This window comes from Pogona vitticeps, chromosome 13 (genome assembly GCF_051106095.1).
Source record: "Pogona vitticeps strain Pit_001003342236 chromosome 13, PviZW2.1, whole genome shotgun sequence".
NCBI lineage: Eukaryota > Metazoa > Chordata > Lepidosauria > Squamata > Agamidae > Pogona > Pogona vitticeps.
In genome coordinates, this window is record NC_135795.1 from 885,668 (window position 1) to 904,952 (window position 19,285).

The 19,285-nt window shown below is 53.8% G+C and overlaps 3 protein-coding genes across 6 annotated transcripts; 2 read left to right on the top strand and 1 right to left on the bottom strand.

Moving 5' to 3' along the window:
• Window positions 1–178: 178 nt before the first annotated feature.
• Window positions 179–6,027, top strand: PGP (phosphoglycolate phosphatase). 3 transcript variants are annotated; one of them, XM_072982339.2, is made up of 3 exons: window positions 179–948; window positions 2,057–2,411; window positions 5,109–6,027. In XM_072982339.2, the coding sequence occupies exons 1-2, from the start codon at window positions 336–338 to the stop codon at window positions 2,380–2,382; spliced, it is 939 nt and encodes a 312-aa protein (XP_072838440.2). In that variant the 5' UTR covers window positions 179–335; the 3' UTR covers window positions 2,383–2,411; window positions 5,109–6,027. The 3 variants fall into 3 exon arrangements, with proteins under 3 accessions (XP_072838440.2, XP_072838439.2, XP_072838438.2); XM_072982338.2 differs by lacking the exon at window positions 5,109–6,027 and adding an exon at window positions 2,827–4,244 and having other exon boundaries at window positions 180–948; XM_072982337.2 differs by lacking the exon at window positions 5,109–6,027 and having other exon boundaries at window positions 182–948; window positions 2,057–4,244.
• A 291-nt stretch (window positions 6,028–6,318) lies between these two features.
• BRICD5 (BRICHOS domain containing 5) lies at window positions 6,319–12,385 on the top strand. Its single transcript, XM_020804842.3, has 6 exons — window positions 6,319–6,450; window positions 7,749–7,880; window positions 8,918–9,070; window positions 9,218–9,325; window positions 11,154–11,307; window positions 11,941–12,385. Exons 1-6 carry the CDS (start codon window positions 6,412–6,414, stop codon window positions 12,033–12,035), a joined length of 681 nt encoding a protein of 226 aa, XP_020660501.3. The 5' UTR covers window positions 6,319–6,411; the 3' UTR covers window positions 12,036–12,385.
• Window positions 12,256–18,451, bottom strand: MLST8 (MTOR associated protein MLST8). Of its 2 annotated transcripts, none has more exons than XM_020804841.3 (9): window positions 18,322–18,451; window positions 17,120–17,259; window positions 16,941–16,989; window positions 15,836–15,998; window positions 15,058–15,133; window positions 14,744–14,896; window positions 14,492–14,616; window positions 13,706–13,869; window positions 12,256–13,197 (listed from the first exon to the last, which is right to left on the bottom strand). In XM_020804841.3, exons 2-9 carry the CDS (start codon window positions 17,246–17,248, stop codon window positions 13,079–13,081), a joined length of 978 nt encoding a protein of 325 aa, XP_020660500.1. In that variant the 5' UTR covers window positions 17,249–17,259; window positions 18,322–18,451; the 3' UTR covers window positions 12,256–13,078. The 2 variants fall into 2 exon arrangements, with proteins under 2 accessions (XP_020660500.1, XP_020660499.1); XM_020804840.3 differs by having other exon boundaries at window positions 16,941–16,992.
• Between the last annotated feature and the right edge of the window lie 834 nt (window positions 18,452–19,285).

Here is a 19,285-nt window from a genome sequence, read left to right on the forward strand (position 1 = left end):
GCCGCCGTCCAGCCAATGAGCGGGCAGAGCGGAGCCTCGAGGTGCCGAGGCCGCTCAGCCAATCGGAAGCCGCGCTGGCTTCAGCGGACCAATCCCCGGTCCTGAAAGGCGGGGCCAGGAGCAACGTCTTGACGGCAGCGTCCGTGCCTCCTTGAAACTGAGGGGGTGGGGGAAGGGCGGGCGGCCTGTCGAGGGGGGCGGGCTCTGCCGGCGTCTCCGCCAATCGGCGCGGCGGGCGCGCGTGAGGCGGCCGGGCGCCGTCAGGGAGGCCCATTCTCGGGCGCGTCCTCCGTCCTCGGCGCACGGCGGGGCACCGGGCGAGTAGGGGGCCGGCCATGGCGAAGCGGTGCGAGCGCCTGGAGGGGTCCCGGGCGCGGTCGGTGCTGTCCGGGGCCGAGGCGGTGCTCTTCGACTGCGACGGGGTCCTGTGGCGGGGGGAGGCGGCGGTGCCCGGGGCGGCCGAGGCGGTGAGGCGGCTGGAGGCGGGAGCCGGGAAGCGGCTCTGCTACGTCACCAACAACTCCTCGCGCACGCGCGGCGACTACACGGAGAAGCTCCGCCGGCTGGGCTTCCCGCCGGCCCAGGAGCGGCAGGTCTTCAGCTCCGCCTACTGCGCCGCCCGCTACCTCCGGGCCGCCCTGCCGCCAGGGGGCGCTGCCGCCTCCGCCGCCTACGTGCTGGGGGGCCCCGCCCTGAGCGCCGAGCTGGCGGCGGCGGGCGTGGCCCACGTGGGCGCCGGCCCCGCCCCCGCCCCGCCCACCCTCGACCACGCCCAGTCGGGCCCCCTCGACCCGGCCGTCGGGGCCGTCCTGGTGGGCTACGACCCGCACTTCAGCTACGCCAAGCTCTGCCTCAGCCTGCGCTACCTCATGCGGGACCCCGGGTGCCTGCTGGTGGCCACCAACCGGGACCACCGCCTCCCGCTCGAGGGCGGCCGAGCCGTGCCCGGTACGAAGACGAGGAGGCGGGGGAGGGGGCCTGGAGCCTTGCGGGAGGGGGGGAAGGAGACGGGACCCTCTGGTCTGGGGTGAGGCGTTAGCCCTGGGGGGGGGAGGAAGAGGAGGAGGCCTACTCTCCCCCCCCAGGAGAGCCTGGGTCGGTGGTCAACCGCTCAAGAAGACGACGAGGAGGAGGCGGGGGGGGCCCTGAAGCCTTGCGGGAGAGGGGGGAAGGAGACGGGACCCTCTGGCCTGGGGTGAGGCGTTAGCCTGTGGGGGGGGGGAGGAAGAGGAGCAGAGAGAGGGAGGAGGAGGAGGCCCAGGAGAGCCTGAGGGTGGTGGTCAACCGCTTAAGGAAGGGGGGGCAGCCTTAGGTCCGAGCCAGGCTCTGGGAAGGATAAATATAACCCCGAGAATTGCAGAGCTGGAAGAGGGACCCTCTGGGATCATGGAGGGACCCATTAGTGGGTGGGGGGAATCGAGGACCTCAGGCCCCTGGAAGAGCTGGCCACAGTCACTGCTGTGTGTCCTGGCCTCTGAGTGGCTTTTAGGCACGGTGCTCAAGCAGAAAGCCACAAGCACTCTGTTCTGGACACTGGACTGTTAAGCCTTCTCCGTGGTTATGAAATGGATGTCTCAATGGCTTCCTGCTCTTTTAAAACATTTCCCGTGCAGTTTCCTGCTGTGGCGTCTTTACTCAGCAAGTAACGGTGGGATTGAGGAAGTCTAGTCTCAGGAGTAAACCTTGAGGCTGCTGCTTCCTGCACTTTTTGGCCCCTGAACAGGTCAATTTGAGGAATCCTGGCCAGGCCTTCTGTGGAGCGCCAGCCACTATAGCAGTGAAGCAGAATAAGAGGTGGAGGCTGTAGGGGACTGATGGAGCAGCAAGCTGGTCATTAGAGAGGCAGGGAGATTTGGATCTAGCCCGAGGGCAGTCTAGGAAGGAGCGTTGGCATCCTATTCTGGCTTTTGGTGCCTGAGTACTCTCACTCGAGTTTGGCAGAGTCTTAAGAGACATCCTGGGCCTGCGCCTGGTTCATCATTGTGGTCTCTTCTTGATTCACCGCTTGCCCCCCCCCTTTGTGGCTCACGCTTCTTCTTTTTTCTCGTTTTCCCAGGAACTGGCTGTCTTGTCAAGGCGGTGGAGACGGCAGCGGAGCGGGAAGCCTTCGTCATTGGGAAGCCCAGCCGCTACATCTTCGACTGCGTGGTCAGTGAATTCAACATCGACCCGGCTCGCACGATCATGGTTGGCGACCGCCTGGATACAGACATCCTCATGGGCAACACCTGCGGCCTGACCACCCTTCTGACCCTCACAGGGGTCTCCACCCTCGAAGAAGTGCAAGGCCACTTAGAGAGCAGCTGCCCTGAGCGGAGAAGCCTAGTCCCCGACTACTATGTGGATAGCATAGCCGACCTTCTCCCTGCTCTCCAGGATTAGAAAAAGGGAAGCTTTCCGCAGTTTGAAAGGTATCTCCCCCACCCCCTCCGTATCTCGAGGCTGGTAGAGTCACAGGGCCTCGGTCTACGGCAATGCACATCACTGTTGCTTGCACCTTAAAAATGCTTTTACTGTGCAACTTTTATCTCGAATTCTCTGTTTACAAATTCCTTGAGGAATGCACTTTGAAACAAAGAGGGAAGTGTGTTGCATTAGTCAGCTTACAGACGCCGTAAAGCATCAGGCATGCTTGAGAAGTGTCTGCAGTGCTAAGGTATCAGGGTAGAGCCTTGCTCAGCTGATTCGCAGGAGAATGGGCAGGGTTCCGTTAACACCTTGCACTGTTGTCTCTCGTTGCCTAGTCTTTTAAAAAATTCAGGGAACAGGGCTGTTGGCTAGTCCCTAGAACATGGCTCATAAAGCTTGGTCTTTGTGCTTGCTCAGGTCCGGTTCTAGAAGGCATGATCCAGAGGTGATGTCAGGGAAAAGGAAATCACCCGTGTGTCCTGTGGTGTTGTTGTGATCCCTCGTTCCCCACACTGCCATTTGCACATACTCGATATGCAAAACGTGAGCGATACCGTAGTGTTTCATGTATTTCTCTGAGATAGTAAATGAATGTATATATTGGTGTGTGCAGAAGTTTGGATATCTATTTTAAGGGAGAATTCTAATATATTGAATATAGGTTTTATCAGTCAGTCAGAAGGGATATAAAACATTTGATTTCTAAAGGATCTTCCTCGCATTTTTCCGTACATACCGTAGACATACCAGCATGATCTACAGGATTTAGCACCATTTTGGTTTGGCCGATGATTCTCAAATTGTAACGATGCCCGAGTTATTTCCTTCATACCCAGACTAAAACTGCCGTGGTCACCTACAGCTCACATTGATGGGAACAACTCTTAGATATCAGAGCGACTAGCTAGCCTAAGTTGTCCTTTTAAAGGGGTTCCTCTGGCAGACTGAGGCATAACTTTGTTCTGAAGCCATTTTGGGCATAACTTTGCACAGCTCTTCCTGTTGAAATCTTACTTGTGAGTTGGTGGGAGAGCCCAAGAAGAACTGTCTTGCAGATCTGTCTTGTTGAAAATAGAAGTTTACTATTTTGCTTTGCAAGTTTTGCAGTAATTATGAGGAATTGAGGAGTTTTCAGGTGTCCAGATAGTTTTGCTCCTGTTGTGCTCAAAGTCAATGCTTTAATCAGTTGGGTGCACCGATGAAAAGATTTAAATGCAAAAGCATGCACCTAGCAGCCAAGAGAGGACGCCTCACTTTTATCCAAATAACTCTGATTTCCTATGCAGGTGACACTTCTGATACTGCAGACACTTGAAACATGTTCAAACTTGGTAATTCTTCATAAAGCAATAATTGTGTTGTCCATACTGGAAAATAACATTTTGCTTATAAGTTAGGGCCATCATTTGTATTTCTCTGGATTCCCTAAGGTGCTGAGTGCTACCTGCTGCTCCATGTAATCTGCCTCCAGGCAGAGAGCTTTTTCATTTTTGGGCTTACCACACTTGCCGTTTGTAAACCTGAATGTTCTTTACCACTTCTGCTAATGTCAACTGTGTGTGTCTGCTTGGACTGACTTGAAAATAGATGATGTCTTTTGCCTGGGACTTGTATCCCTAGAGTTCTGGGGTGATTGAAAAAGATGTGAAGTATGTTTAGACCCTCTCAACATCTGTTTAGACGTGCTTGCCACAGAGCAGACCCATCTTTACTGTTCACTGTACTTATTCACATTGTGAAATGTCGCTAGCAGTCTCTGTAAAACAGCTAGACAACTTCAATCCTATGATTCAGTCCTATACTTGACTCACATTAAAAAGAAGTCTTGCTGCTTTCTTACGTTTCTCGTCTTTTCATTTAACATCTTTTGAACATAATTCATCCCAAAGGATGTTGGTTATTGGTTTGTCTGTGAGTATATTATGCATATATCCCATATACTTGCAGGTTCTGATCAGTCTTTCTCGGTGTGCTCTGTTTTCCCCACTGATGTAGGATTTAGGGAGGGGAAGAAATGGAACTGTAACATTTCTCAGACATTTAATAAATAAAATAAGTTTTGATTTAGATTTTGTGAACAAAAGGTTACATAGTTAATGTTACACGCTGCATAAATGTGTCAGATTTCTTTTGCTGTTTGGACGGAAGTAATTAGTGTAAATGTTTTAAGTGACACAAATTCAACACCTTGCAAGTTGGTAACATTGTTGTGTTTCAAAAAGAAACGAACGAAAGCCCAAGAAACTGTTGCTAACTACCCATACGAGCAACAACAACTTAAACTATGCCAAGGATTAGTTTCCTGTCCTTAGTTGCCCGTTTGGCCAAGATGGAGCCGGGAGTGGCCACAAGGGTCCAAAGGAAGGGTAAAGGTGGCTGCCCTTGAACAAACCACAAAGGAGCAAGGGGGAAAGTGCACGCTTTGTGTGGAAAAGCCAACCCATAACCTCCTTCCGCATTTGAAATCCATTTCTTCTCAAGCCTTGGACTTCCTATTCTGAGCTGTAGTTCTGTTACCTGTTTCAGAGTCGGTGTTCTGGCTTTCTTGTTGCTGTTCTACGGCATTAGAAAAGGAACAGAATGAAAATGTGCCCAGCTTCTACCTGGAGGCATGAAGTGTATGAATAGACCTGCCTGAATCCTGAGAATCTGACATAAAAGCATTCTTCTGTCTCCCTCACTTTTTTTTTGTCTCGCAGAACAAGGTTGGAAGGCCGTGTGATCTTTTGCCAGACAAAATAGCTTGGAAGCAAAAGATGGCAGGTGTTCCATCAAAGGATGAGAAATGATAATAACCGGTCATCTTGATCTTGGCCCAAATCGTAGACGGCCTGCCATGGAAATTCCTGAGACTTCTGGCCAGAAAGGTGTGCTGCGTGCCTTCACCTAAACCTTTGCTAGGTATTCTGGCAGAGATTTGAATCATGGGTAATAATCTCCTTTGAAGGATAACAATGGAACTTGGTTTCCATTGAGCTCTGTGTCTCCAATGAGAGGTGACCTGGAACGTTGGCTAATCTGTACGATCATGAGCAGACAAGATTTTGGTGGGTCGTGGGGCTAATTTTCTGCTCCTGGAATCTTTTGAGGGCTTCACAAACAATGTTAAAATGTCCTGCAATAACCTTTAGAAATCCGCATCTAGTTTTGCAAAATCGGAATAGCAGGGTGCTAAAGCAGTGCAAAGGGAACCATGTTAGCTATTTAAAAGGTGAATTGCAAGGTCCCGGAAAAAGGAGGGTCCCGAGGAGATCTGGAACCCCCATGGAAACAGTTAGTGGGATGCTGCAGGTAGATTCAGAGCCTCTCATATAGCCATGAACGCAAGGAGCAGAGACCGGATAGGAAGAATGCTGGAGGCAGAATGGGAAGGAGCCCCAAATGGCAGGTTATTGGGATGAGAGAGGTCCATTTTCCTTCCCTTCTGGGCCAAAGCATTTGGAGAAGGACCCCAGCTTTCATAAATGGCTGATTTCCTGAAATAATTGGTTGGCCATGGAGATTATTTTTATTTTGATTGGATATGTATTTAAAAAATAAAATCTTTTGGGTTTTTTGTTTTGTTTTTTACTGTGGAGTGATTATTCTCTCTCTCCCCCACCCACCCCAGTTTTAAAACTCTTTTTTACTTCCTCCACACAAGGGAGCAAGGATGTCTGACCGTAGTCGGGGCCAGTGCCAACATGCGAAGCCCAACACAAAGCCCCAGTTGTGTTCCTTGTGAATGCCTTGGCTGTCTCACAAAGAGGGACAGGGCAGACATCAACTTAACCAGGACATCATCTTTCCACAGAACTCCCCCCCTTCTCCCTCCCACCACTTAGGGCATCTACAATTTCACCTCCGCGTGTCTTTCTCCAAGGTGAGGTGGCAGGGTGTGCCATTTACCCTGCCCACCTGGGCAAAACGCTCAGGTTTCCAGCCGGACCTTGAGGTCTGTAAAGATGCACAACCTCTGCATTGTCAGAAGGCAGATCTGGAAGAGCAAGGGTTGCATCAACGATGGAAGAGCACACTGGGGGCTGCACCACTCCCTCGCCAGTAAGTACACTGCCCTTCTTCTCCTCCACCCCTCTTCTTGGCACCTGCAGTATATATGCCCTTACTTTCTTCACGTCTACATTACTTCCCCCCCCCTTTTTTTTTAAACTTCACAAGTGGTGCTTTTACAAGCAAATTTCCCAATGAACTGCGTGCCCTTCTGTGTTCACCATCAGTCAGCCAGGCTTTTTAAAAAAACAGCTTTTTTGTTGGGTGACTTCTAGGGTATTTTCTGGAAGTTCCAGCATATGAAGGGTTGGCAGAAGAATTAGGAGTTCTTGGATTTCCTGAACCCACAAAGAATCCCAGTGCCTTTTCTGAATGGGGAAACCAGGCTATGAACGGACGTGCTATCTCTGTTTTTCGGCTGACTGAGAAAGGAGTGGGACTTTTAAAAAAAATGCTGATAGTATATTTCAGTCAAGTAATGAGAAAGCAAAGATAGTTGGAGGTAAAAGAAATGGATGAAAAGCCGTAGACTGACTTCGGTGCAGCGCTTGCGTCCAAACTGTCCCTTGTTCATTTGTTGCATCTTTAGAGCTGCAAGAGGAAACAAACAAGATCTAAAGTCAAAAGAATAAATAAATAAATAATAAATAAAATAATCCTCTTGATGGCATTCAGCCTCCAGTAGGAGAAAAATGAGAGTTAAGGCTGAGCTCTGTACGTTTAGACACTAACAGAAATCTTGAATGGACACAGAGGGGCGAAGCACAGTGTGCGACTGGAATTATTTTAGTCGAAAAGCCATCTAAACCATTTAGATTTTAATTTTTTTCCTATGCTAATGATTCCAGATAAAACTGGTAGGAGATCAGGGTATCTTCTGTTCTTGAGATCCGCGTGCTTTCACATGGCGGTGTTTAATTTTGAACACCAAAATGAGTTGATCAAATAGCTTCTAGAGAAATGTGGGCAATATCCGTGGAATTGTTGTGGCTTGTGGTCAAGGAGTTGAAATCGGTTTCACACCTGGCCTTATTCAGTAGGTGAAATAGTCAACAGCTGATAGAGTACAACATGGCTTTAGGGAGACTTTAATGTTTTTCCACCAATATTTCATGAACTCTGGATCCCTTATACTACATAACCATGTCTCCCACCCACATCAAGGACTTCCAGGTTGAAGTTTCCATTTGCTCTTTAACATGAATTTGGTCTTTGCTTTTTTATTATTATTATTTCTGAAGCAACTAAGGCAGAGAGGAAAGGGGCCCCGTTTTTTTTACTCTGCTTGCTGTGGCTGGCTGACTCTCCCCGTGGTGCCTTTGACTGGTGTGGTTTACTTTGGTTCTTAGGAGAAGGTTTCTACAGCGAAATCTAGGAGCCCTTCTAGGTTATCTCGGATCATCCTCTCTGTCGTTTTGGCCTGTGGAACCGTCTGCATCATTTTGGCAGCCGCTCTCAGCTTCCCCCATACCTCACCCAAGGTAAGCGCTCCGCTCCACCCTGACCCCCACCCCCGTTCGCCAGTCTTTAATGTAAATCGCTTTTATTGCCTTGTTTCTGCATTGTTAATACTTGATTTGTGTTATATTTCTTGATTCTTACTCTGTTGGAATTATTTTTACCTTCCTGTGCCCTTTTGAGATTTACATACAAAGCAACCAAAAATTAATTCTAAACAGGCATAATAAACTGCTACAAATGCCCTCCCCCAGTGCCCCCCAAAGGTGGCTAAAAATGATCCGGGGGTGGGGGGAGAGGGAGGAAATTCATAGGCTTTCTCTTAATGGAGTAAAGTGAATATGCTCTGGTACCATTCCCGAATTCCTAGGTTTACTCTGTACTCAGAGCTCTGCCCCTTTCCTTACACTCTGTGTTACGTCCCCTGGCCTGAGCCACGAACTTCCACCTGGCTGTTTTTCTGGTTAAGATAGGAAGGTCCCGCTTGCCTAGCCTGAGGTTTGCCCACATTGGCCCTGGTTCAGCCAGCCATTTGCAACAAAAAGCCCCTGGGAATATCTCTGCAGCAGATCATGCGTATAAGGGATCCTTCCTTTTTTTTTTTTTAAATTTGCTCATTTTCCTCTGTGGTTGAGAACCTTTTGCCTTCCAGATATTCCTGGGCTGCAGCTTGATTGCGCTGCATTAAGTTGGCTGAGGTCAGAACCTTAATTCAATCCTGGAGGCTGAAATATAGAAGATGCGAACCTTTGCAGCCAAAAAGTGGTGCACCTCACCTGTTGGTATTTGGCACTGGAAGAGTGCAGATCTGCCACCACTTCCCAAGCAGATATGCCACTCTCCCCAGGCAGAAGAACCCTTACGGCCACTGCCGAAGAACTCCAGGGCTTCACCCTGTTTTTGCCCAGTGAATGCTTCCTTTTTCCCCTTGGTGGTTTACCTGCCTTCTAAGCCCGGTGGAGAAAGGGATTCCTCTTGCAGTGCTTGATTGACGGGGTGGATGGGGGGCATCTCTTGGTCCCCCTGCCCCCAGTTGTGTTCCCACGGTGGGTCTTTGCAGCCTCTGTTGCAGGTGGTGCGGTTCAACTTTCAGAGCCAGCCGGGCTCCCAGGTGAACCAGTCGGCCTTTGTGAACAAGCACAAGAATACGGTGACCTATTACGTCACTTCGCCCAATAACCAAACTTCGTCGGTCCTCTTTGACCGCAAGAACGTGAGTGTGGCGGCTGCAGCTGCGGCTTTTCCTCGCCGTAGAGGGTCAGAGCGGGTGTGCCAGGCGGGGCTGTTCCGGATGGGGAGGAGAGGAGGTCGGGGTTGGGCTTCTGTAAAAGCTTGAGGCCGACTGGACTTCTCCACGCAGGGTTACATCTGTTACAAGCCCTCTGGACGAAACAGCTGCTACCTGAGGATGATGGATGCCTGGGACCACGAAGCCGTACAGATGGTCTTCAACCTGTCGGACCACAGGGTGAGCCGCTAGAGGGCACAGCCTCTGTGGGATCCTCCCTCACCCTCTTCCCCCAAGGAGGAGGTGTTCTTGTGGTTATCAAGGGAACGGAGCCAGGCCTCTGCTTTCCCTTCTGTGGGGCACGAGATAATCACCTTTCCCTCAAGCCAGGCGTGCCAGCATCACTTAGAACGAGGTTGTTCGTGGAGGCGGCACTGGAGAGAGGTTGTCTGTCACCTGCTGCCGGACAGATCCCACGAAGGTCAGGGGTTAGTTGGACAGCCAACAGCAGCCAAGGAGCTGGGAGCCCATTTCCTGCCCCCAGGAACCACTGCAGGCCACACTAGCCCTAAAAACAGGCCAGAGGAAGACCAGCTGCTCCTTTTTGGAACCCTACTCCCAAGTTTGTCTTTCCTGGTTTAGAGTCTGCGGAGAAGGTTTGGGATCCCGCTTGCCCCAGTGTGTTGTAAAATGACCAGTGGGGAAGATGGGTTCTTACGGGGGGGGGGAGGTAGAGGCAAGGTAGGGACATTTTGCCCACCCCTGTTTCCCCCACCCCACCCCCATGGGGGGGAAGGCCACCCCTGCCTCTCTCTCAGGGGCAGAGTTGGCCTGAGCAGCGGCCAAGAACCCTGGACGCGATGGAGGGCGGCTGGACCCAGCCAGGCAACTCCTAAAACATTTCTCCTCCAACGGCGCTCCTCAAGGGGTGCTTGACGTCCCCAAAGAGGCCCCGGTGAGTCTCAGAAGCTGCCTTGGACTGAATCGGAGGATTGTTGCTTCTCTCCGACCCTTCCGGATCTTTTCTAGTCCCGTTATCCGACACCCCTGCTGGCTAGAGAGACGGTGGGTTGAAGAACCAGGGGGTGTTGGCTACACCCAGCATCTGCTCTGGGGCACAGCTCGGTGGAGGGAGAGTCTGTGCGCTTCAGTGCGCTGTGGTGAACTGGAGCTGCCTTAGGCTAGGAGTGTAAGACACCCCCCCCCCACTCCCAGAACAGGATTGTAGGGATCCCAAAATACCTATTTTTAAAAAAACTGGAGTATCCTCTACTGGAGGGTCTCTGGGGGGCTTGGGTGTGTGTGTGTGTGTTGAACTTTGAGCATCTCATGTAGTCCCTGAAGACCTCAGCAGCAGCAGAAGATTGTACCCCAGACTCACCCAAGTAGCCCCTGTGGCTGGCTTACCCTCGTTAGCTTCCTAAATAAACAGTGGCCAGTCAAAAAACAGAGACACAGAGGAGATGAAAGGTCGTGGAAATTCCAGGAAGGTGAGCAGACAAAGGTGCCTTTGTTGCCCTCCGTCTCGCGTTCCCAAAGGTCTGACTAACGATGTATGACAGCCCTTGAGACAAAATGTTAATGGCATTTAATGGTCCTGTTGAGGTGGAGGGCAGAGGTTTGATTTCAGAAAGACAGAAAGAAGGCTCTGTTTGCTGAGAGTGCCAGGGCAGAGCCAGGGCAGGGATGGAAGTTGGCTGTACGGCTCCCGGATCCATTTAGCAGGCCAGTTCTTGCCAGTTCTGTTCAAGCTTCCCCAGAACATGGAAGAAAATCTGCCAGAAACCCTGCTCCGCCGGCGGTCGTGGCACACCTACCGGCAGTGGGGAAGCAGTCGCTTCCTTGCTGGCTCTGCAAGGCCACTGGGATGTGGCCACAGCAGGACGAAACAGCAGCTTGCACCCCCTTGCCGGTAGGCGCACGCACCCCTTGGTGGCACCGGGGCCCTGCTGTGCCCAGGAAAGGAAGGTAAGAAGAGTCTCCCAGCTGGCTGGCCAAGGACCCAAGACTGGCGTGCTGGCCGTGGGGCTCTTGCAGGGGCCCCATGCCGTTCCCTTTTCCTTTCCAGGTGGATCCGTTGCCCCCTCCCAACAACAGGACCCAGTACTACCGGGAGTTCCTGGCCGTCGTGCCTGGGAGACAGGTGCGGCCAGAGGAGGCGGGAGAGGCCGCTCGGGCCTTGTGTGAGCAGGCGCCCATCTATTGGGTCAAGAAGAAAGAGGGTAAGCCGGACGGCAGGAAAGCCAGCAGGAACCCCACATCTTCTCGGGGGGGGGGGCATTCACAGCCTGGCTTGGGTTCTCTTGCAAGCCTCAGCCATAGGAACTCCACTGCATTTTATCCTGCTGGAACATCCAGGGTAGTTTCGGCTGAGCTTTGACTTGAGAATGGCGTTCCCTTGCCTCTCAAGCAGCATTACAGGGGGTGGGGGGGAAGGAAACCAGACGTTCAGTGGTTTCATGGGGGCAGGCAGGAAGGCTAAATCCAAGTGTGTTTTCCACTTAAGAGTTGGCCCACTCCCAGCCCTTCCAGTTCAGCGAATCTACTCCAGATGGGGAGTTCTGCTCTTAAGAGTGACCCCAATTCATAGAGGCCCACCGGTCACTGCAGCCTTCTGCCCTGTCAGGTACATAAATGAGGAACAAGGAGAGGGCCATCAGCTCCGATTAAGCATTTCCAGCCGTGCCTGCATTAAACGGCCACTTCTCCGGATCCTGGTTGTGAACAGCCTGTCAGTCGGCAGTCTCCCTCTCTCCTCCCAGCCTGTGTTTAAAGCCGAGCTGCTTGACCGAAAGGCTGGGTCCCTCTGAAAGGCACCCTCTTCCCCCCCCCCCCACCACCTGTTCCTCTTGCAGGGCCTCCAAAGCAGCGCCTCATCTACCTGTGTGTCGACATCTGCTTCCCGAGCAACATTTGTATCTCCATCTGTTTCTACTACCTTCCCGAGTGAGAGGCCTGGAAGCTCGATCGCTCTCCCCCCCCCCCCCAGCTCAGCCTGCCTCACTGCGTCTGTACTTGAATTCGTCAGGGGGTGGGTGGGGTGGGCCCGGTTTTCTCCCCACCACCCCCGCCCCCAAAGCAGCTCCCGTGGGGCCTCTTTGGACACAGGGCCCTGGCTCCAGCCGGAAGGGCAGGTATTCCACCCCGTCCACAGCCCGACTGCAGTCTCATCCGTATCTACCTTTTATTTCCAAAAAGCGTCACCACGCCTCTTGTAAATAAGTAGCTGCACAGGGTAGAGAAGATCCACTTAAGTGCATGTTATGTACACGCGTTGTGTTAAACGAAAAACCAATTTTTTTTAAAAAAACCTCAAAACATTTTATACAAGGTTAGCCAACCTGATGTGATATTCAGTAAAAGCATAAAGGGAGACCGTGAAAGTGTGGTGTGTTGAGCGTCGGTGAGAAATCAGCAGCCTCTCCCCTGGTTGTGACCGTCGCAGACTTTCTTCTGAACCTTTGGAAAGGGAATTAAGATGGGCCAGAGATTTGCCACAAGCAGGAGGTCTCTCAAACATCGGCCAGGCCTTTTTGTAGCCAGTCCAGTGGGAGAAACTCACTGCTGTGAGTCAGTGAGAGAAAGAGAACAGGTGGAACTAAAGAAGGGAACAAAACTTGCCCCCCCTCCCCGAAAAGAGCGACATTCAGAGTGGGGAGAGCGATGACCCGTGAGCCTGGCGGTGACCCCCTGCTCCTTCCCACCCCTTCCCGTCTCTGATCGGCTCGGGGGGGGTGCCTTCAACCAATTCAAATAGCAGGTGAGGTGGAAGGTCAGTTGCGTGTTTCGCATCCTTTCCCCTGCCAGGCAAAGGGTCCAGACAGCCCCCATCAGATTAAGTCCGTTTTTTCTAGATTCAGCTTCACCCCACTGAGGAAGCTGGGGGAGAGCCAGCCCCACAGAACATGGCAGCCCCCCCCTGCTTGCATGGAAGGTGTCGGGAGGCCTCCCCTGTTTGCACATCAACCCCCCTCCGCCCCTGCCGCCGAGGCCTCAGCCCAAGACGCTGTCGTTGAAGGCGAGGCAGACAACCGCTTTCTGGTGGCCACTGTATTCCCTCTTGATCTCGCCGGTTTCCACGCACCACAGTCTGGCCAGGTTATCTGAAGAGGCTGGAAAGAGACAGGGCGAGAGTGACCGGCCGGACAGAGGCTTAGCAGGGCCAGGGATGGCCCCTTTTGGTTCCAAGACATCCCAGGGCAGAAAGGGCCAAGGTCCTCTCTGCAAGGGGGCCTCTGGCCTTTCCCCCTCCCTCACCCCACAGCAGCAAGAAGGAGGTAACTCTCAGCCCTCCTTACAAGGTGCAGGGCTACCACGTGAGGCATTTGAGGTGAACCAAGAGGGCCTGTAATTCTTATGTATCATTGCCAGGATCCTGTTTGCAATTGGCAAGTTACACAGGCTAGCAACTGGCCCATTGCAGCTAACGAGGCTCATACGAGGTGCTCGGTACTTCGTGGAGCAAACGTAGAAGGCGGACAGCCTGTTGCGCGCGAGACCGTTGTCCCTGCACACCAGGCGAAGAGAATCGGGGCCGGTGGGTTGGGATGGAACTGGCTGTGTTGTTTGACTATTCTGCTTAAAAGGCAAGACACACCTCAGGGGCACCCTCTCTCTCACCTGTGACAATGTACTGAGAGTCTCCCGAAAAAGCGCAGTCCCACATCCACCCGCGAGAGGTCTCCCCCGGGTTGTTGCTCTTGATGCTCAACTCGGTCATGAGAGAGAAGTTGGACGTCCGCCAGATCTTGCAAGTCTGGTCGGCAGAGCAGGTCGCCAACAGCCTGGAGCGGAAGGGAAGGAGGACAGAACGGCCGTTGACTTCTCGCTCGAGAGAGCTGAGGATTTGAAATGCCCTCCCCCTGAAAATCAGGTGCAGAGAAGTGCCCACAGGTTGAGGGTTCCTATCCATACGGAGAAAGGCTGCAACAGGGCTTCTATCTAGCAGTCCCCAGCCTCGTTCCTAAGGCAGGGGGGGAACGGTGCTCTCTGGCAATCCCAGGAAATGAACAGGGGACAGAGCGATAAACACTGGGAGCAATCCCCTGATGTTTGATCTGTTGTCCCAGGAGAGCAGGTGGGTCATGACTGGGGGCAAGGGATGCCTGCCCCAAATTTTGGGGGGGGTAACGCGCCCACCTGGCTCAGTCTACCAGCCATTCTGGCCACCTCGAACTATCCCCCATGCTAGAGCATGTGTTCTGTCCATCAAAGGCCCCACGTTCAATCTCTGGTACCTTCAGGTGGACCCTGAGTGGGGGGAACTTCTAGGTTTTCTCCCCGTTCCCCCAAACTGGAAGCTATGAACTTTTGGCCTCTGTTCCTGCTCAAGCCACCCTTGCAGAGGCTCCAGGAGGAGAGAATTCCTCTTCGTCCAGGCCTGAGCCAACAGACAGGCCTACTCACGTGGAGTCGGGGCTGAACTTGCACTGCAGGGCGTAGCGATTGTGCGCGGGGATCTTGGTCTTCGGAATGAGCTGCGTCACCTCGTCTCCAATGCCTCCGGTCAGATTCCACACGTAGCAGTTCCCCTGCGAGAGGAGGGGGGGAAAGGCAACGCCTGAAAAACCGCTCCCCCCCCCCGCTCCCAGCACAGGCTTCCCCAGCCGGGGTTCCGCTGGAGAAGCAACAGGGAGGCGGCCAAAGGGCACCCCTTACCGAACTGTTGACGGCAGCCATGTAGCTGGCGTCCGGGTCGATATGAACGGAGTTGACGGAGACCTCGGGCTCCGGGATGAGCTGCTCGTTGTGGTCCGTCTTCAGGTCCCAGATGTGGATGGCGCCGCTCTGGTCGCCGACAATAAGCTCTGCCTACGTGGAGAGAAGCGTCTCCGTGGCACCAGTTCCTCAGGCACCACCATGACACACACAGACACACAGACGCCCTCCTCTCTGCAACCCTTCGGGAAGAGGAGGAGGAGGAGGAGGAAAGGGGAGAGACACCCAGTGGGCGGAAGGGCCGCCAAATCTACCTGGTTGGGGTGCAAGCACACACAGTTGATGGGGGCGTTCACTTGGAAAATGCGCTGGCACTGAAGGTTGCGTGACCTGGAAAGAGAAAAGAGGCACTGGTAGGATGATGGAAGCAAACACAAGACTAACCCACTCGTGGATGTGGGCTCCTTTTGCTCCAGGGAGCTCTGAACAGGCCTGCAGAAACGAAGGGTTCAGTTCATCAGGAATGGAAGTCTATTCAATGCCAACCTTCCTGTATTTTTAATGTACTTTCCAGACTAAACTATTTTTAAAGAAGCTTTCCTGTTCCTCCCCACCCTCGATACCATGTTTGTACATCGTGCCCAGACTTGGTGGGATATGCCCTCCGTATGCATAACACTTTCTCAAGGCTCCACATCAAGTAAATTCTCCCTATAAGCAAAAATGACGGCATTTATTGTATTTTGGGCCCATCACGAGGTGATAAAACCCACTGGAAAAGACAGTCATGCTGGGAAAAGCTGAAGGTAGTAGGAGAAGAGGGAGACCCAGTAAGAGATGGACTGAAAGGAATCCACAGACTTAAATTTGCAAGACCTGTGCAAAGCTCTTGCTGACAGGACTTTTCGGAGGCCATTCATTCATAGGGTTGCTGTAAACTGGAAGCGATTTGATGGCACGTTACAACACCGCGTTTAGCTTTGCACCTTTTCCTTGTAGGCTGTCAGCCCACGTAATAACTGCCAGTGGATTTCCCAATAAATCTCAGCCAGATTTGGGATGATTCAAGCCAGTCAAGACCGAGAGGCAAACCTGAGGTCCCAGATGCGGGCCATGTAGTCTTCGCCCCCTGTGTACATCCACCGCCCGTCTTCATGGAACCCGACCGAGGTTATGTTCTTACTCACGCCGTCGTAGTTGATCACAGGGTTGGGGTTATTGGAGTTCAGGTCGTACATTCGAATGTGCTGGTAGCCTGAAGGAAAGGATGCCAACGAACCCGTAAGAAAGCATGGAATGGATTTATTGAAAATTGTGTCGAGACCGGGGGGAAAAAGCTCCCGGAGCAGTTGTGCCCCCCAGTAGGTGGGAGAGGCTGCTTTCTGTGAAAGAAAACAATGAGCCAAGAGCCAAACAGACAGTGAACCGGCAGCCAGCTTCAACACCACCACCAAGCAATACCTCGATCTTTTCCCAGCTACCTTTTTTCGTACCCCTGCCCTGATGAAACCGGCTTCTCTGGGTGACCCCATTCCTGCTGCCAACTGGGAACGCTGCTGTCTCTCCATCCCGGTGCCTCATTGGAACAGCGGCCCTGACGCCGGGAGGCCAGAGACAGGTGGGGCACCAGCAAGAACAGGAAGGAGGGCTGGTCTCGGGTGCCCAGGCCATGCACGGGCAGGGAAATCCAGGGCAAACCATTGCAAGGGTTGGGACTCAAGGGCGTCTCTCCCTAAAGGCCGTTCACCACGATGAGGTGAGGTGAGAGCCATAGGCAGCCGCCCCTCCTCCTGTCCCTGTGGACCTGACGCCTCCCTTGGCTACAGGTTTTGGCAAGCCTTAAGCAGTCGCATCAGCGAACAAAGGGGCAACCCACCCAAACTTTGGAAAGGGAAGAGGAAAACCTTCTGCGTAGAGCGGGGACATTTCCGGCTACATCAAAGGAGGAGGCGAGCCCCGTCCTGGGATTCCCTCTGGCCTGGAAACAATCCTCCCACTTCCGCAAGGGTCTCTGGGGATGGGGCAGTTCTAGGAGAGCAAAGGAACTTTCCCCCTCCTCTCCGTACGGATTTCCTCGGAGAACCTATGGCTTCCTTGGCAAAAGAACAAATGAAGAAGCTGTCCGTGTGTGAAACGCATTCATGCCGGAGGGGCAGCAGAAGGGCAGCCCCGAGCCCTCCCCAGCGGGCACCCTTACCTGCCGCTGCGATCATGGTGCGGTCCGGGGTGATCTCCAGGGCGTTGACCTGCTGGCCAAGGCGGTTAAGGGAAAAACACAACAAAACACAGTAGCCACACCTCATGGAAACCCAAGGAAGGCGAGCGCCGCAGAAGGCCCTTTCCTCAACGGGCCCTGTTCATGCCTCCAAAGGATACCGAGTCTTGGTGCTGGACCGTCCGGGTGCAAATCCCGCTGTGGGCCTGCCAGAACCGGACAGTGTGATCGTAGCCGGCCGTGGCCAGGATGACCGGGTCGCTGCCCACGGTGCCTTGGGCCATGTTCATGGTTCCGGCTCCTGCAAGTCCAAGGCAACAAACACAAGGGCGCCTCCCACGTCAGAGGGTTGTCCCTGAGGAGCCGCCCGGTCGCTTCCCCCAAAGGCTGCAAACGTAGGCCTCTGGTGCCTTCTTCTGTGCAAAGGGACACTCGTCCACGACCAGGCTGGCCCCTTGAGCTGCGCCCCGGGGGAAGGGAGCCACCAGAATCCGAAACACACTTGGTGCGTCTGTGCAAACCGGCAGAAGGCTGCCGCCCGGCGTGTTATTTGCATGGGACCGTGGGCAAAAGGGGAGTCGCTGGCCTGGGGAAACTGGGTGGGATGGGATCCTGACCACGTAGGAGCCAGGTGTTTCTCTGGCACTGCTAACGCACCTGGCCCTTTCCAAACAAACACAAAAGAAAGACCTCCCAGGGTGGCCGTGAGGGTAACATGCAAGACACGGGGGGGAAGAACCAACCCCCCCACAAGAGGGCTCTGAGCTGTTTCAAAGAGAAGGAGCCGGGAGCCTCAAAAGTGAAGGGAGGCATCCATAAGAGGTGGAAGGAGGAGAGGCCAAGGACCAGCCAAGGGGGGGGGGGGGGGAAGAAGGCCAGCTCTGCATCTATTCCGCTGCTAAAATAAATACACTCGTGCTTGAATAAATAAATAAATAAATACGGTATGCTGGCGTGCTTGAAGGGGGTGGGTTGCAATCCCCTCCAAGGGGCTGCAGGCACAGCTTGGAACCATTCCTGGCGGGTGGGAAGGTTGACAACAACTCCCAGAATCCGCGAACCAGGGGGATTCTGGGGTATGTAGTCCAAAGGCCAGCAGTTCCCACAAGCGCGGTGTGCATAAATGCAAACCGAGGGCTGCACGAAGGACGCAAAGCGCCCCTGCCCCCTGGGACTACAAATCCCATGCTGGCTGGGGATGCTGGGAGTTGTCATTCCCCCCCTCCCAAGGACTTTTTTTCCCCCTGATCTTTGGGACCGCCTACCAGTCGACATTTCTGCATTCACTGCAAAACCCCGTTCCCTCCTCCCGGGGGCCCCGATCCCAATCACTGCCATGGGGTGGAAGGAGGAGAAAACGTACCTCCAGGAACAGGCGGAGAGGAAAGGCAGGGAGCGATGCAAAAGGCGCATGCGCAAGCCAGGCTAACCCTCCCTCTCCCCGAAACCCAGCCAGTACGCCTGCGTAGGTAGAAAGACTAGGACGCATGCGCATAAGCTCTCACCCCTCTGCGGTTCTAGCCCTACAGGAACGCTCTTTGCCGTAATAGACTTTCTATGATAGAGTTGTACACGGGAGGGCGAACTTCCGGGCTCCTTAGCGATGGTTTTTGTTTTGTGCCCTATCCGGGGGGGGGGCGGAGCGGGGGGGCCGAAGAGAGGTTTCTTTTCCACAGAAAACAAAAGGTAGGAGTTTTCAACTTTTCTCCTGTTGGGTAAGGACTTTGTTCCTCTTTTTTTTTTTTTTTGCACGTGTCTTGTTCCACGTGGGAAAGGGACCTTAGTGCAGTCTCGCCTGCAACATTCGGTGTGCGTGTGAATGCACGTGTGTATATGGCTGCGTTTCAATGGAACGGCCCTCCCCAGCCCCACCGGCTCCCCCCACCCCCAAAGGAGACCTGAAAGGGGCCAGAAAGGGGGTGGCCCTCCTTGGCGAGCTGGGCTCACGGGGGCTCTTTCTCCCCCCTGCCTCCCTCCCCCCCCCCTCGTGTGCCCCGAGAGCCTTTTGCTGCTGCTGCCGAGATAGACTGCGCCTGGGGCTGGAGGCTCCCCTCCCCTCTCACCGCCTGGCCTGGAAGGAAAGGGGGAAAAGGGGTCTCTAGCCCGGAATCCTTCCCTTCCCCCCCCCCGCTGGAGGGGGCATCACCGGCGCTTTTGTGGGGGGGTCGGGGGAGGGTAGACTCCTCCTGAGAGGGGAGGCTCCCTTAAAGAGAGAGGGGGGGCGGCAGCACCGTTCTGGACTCCACCTCCCAGAATCCCCCGCTGCCGCCGCCGCCGGGGCATGCCGGGAGCTGGAGTCCGCCAAAGGAACGGGGCCGGGCGGGGGT

Bases quoted from the DNA above. Each gene is read 5' to 3' on its own strand.
- PGP (XM_072982339.2), top strand. From the start codon at position 336: ATGGCGAAGCGGTGCGAGCGCCTGGAGGGGTCCCGGGCGCGGTCGGTG. The intron at 949-2,056 runs GTACGAAGACGA...TCGTTTTCCCAG, and splicing joins GGGCGGCCGAGCCGTGCCCG to GAACTGGCTGTCTTGTCAAG.
- BRICD5 (XM_020804842.3), top strand. From the start codon at position 6,412: ATGGAAGAGCACACTGGGGGCTGCACCACTCCCTCGCCA. The intron at 7,881-8,917 runs GTAAGCGCTCCG...GGGTCTTTGCAG, and splicing joins TCCCCCATACCTCACCCAAG to CCTCTGTTGCAGGTGGTGCG. The intron at 9,071-9,217 runs GTGAGTGTGGCG...TTCTCCACGCAG, and splicing joins TCCTCTTTGACCGCAAGAAC to GGTTACATCTGTTACAAGCC.
- MLST8 (XM_020804840.3), bottom strand. From the start codon at position 17,248: ATGAACATGGCCCAAGGCACCGTGGGCAGCGACCCGGTCATCCTGGCC. The intron at 16,993-17,119 runs GTATCCTTTGGA...CGCCTTGGCCAG, and splicing joins CGGTCCAGCACCAAGACTCG to CAGGTCAACGCCCTGGAGAT. The intron at 13,198-13,705 runs GTGAGAGAGAGG...GTCTCTTTCCAG, and splicing joins CTCTCAGTACATTGTCACAG to CCTCTTCAGATAACCTGGCC.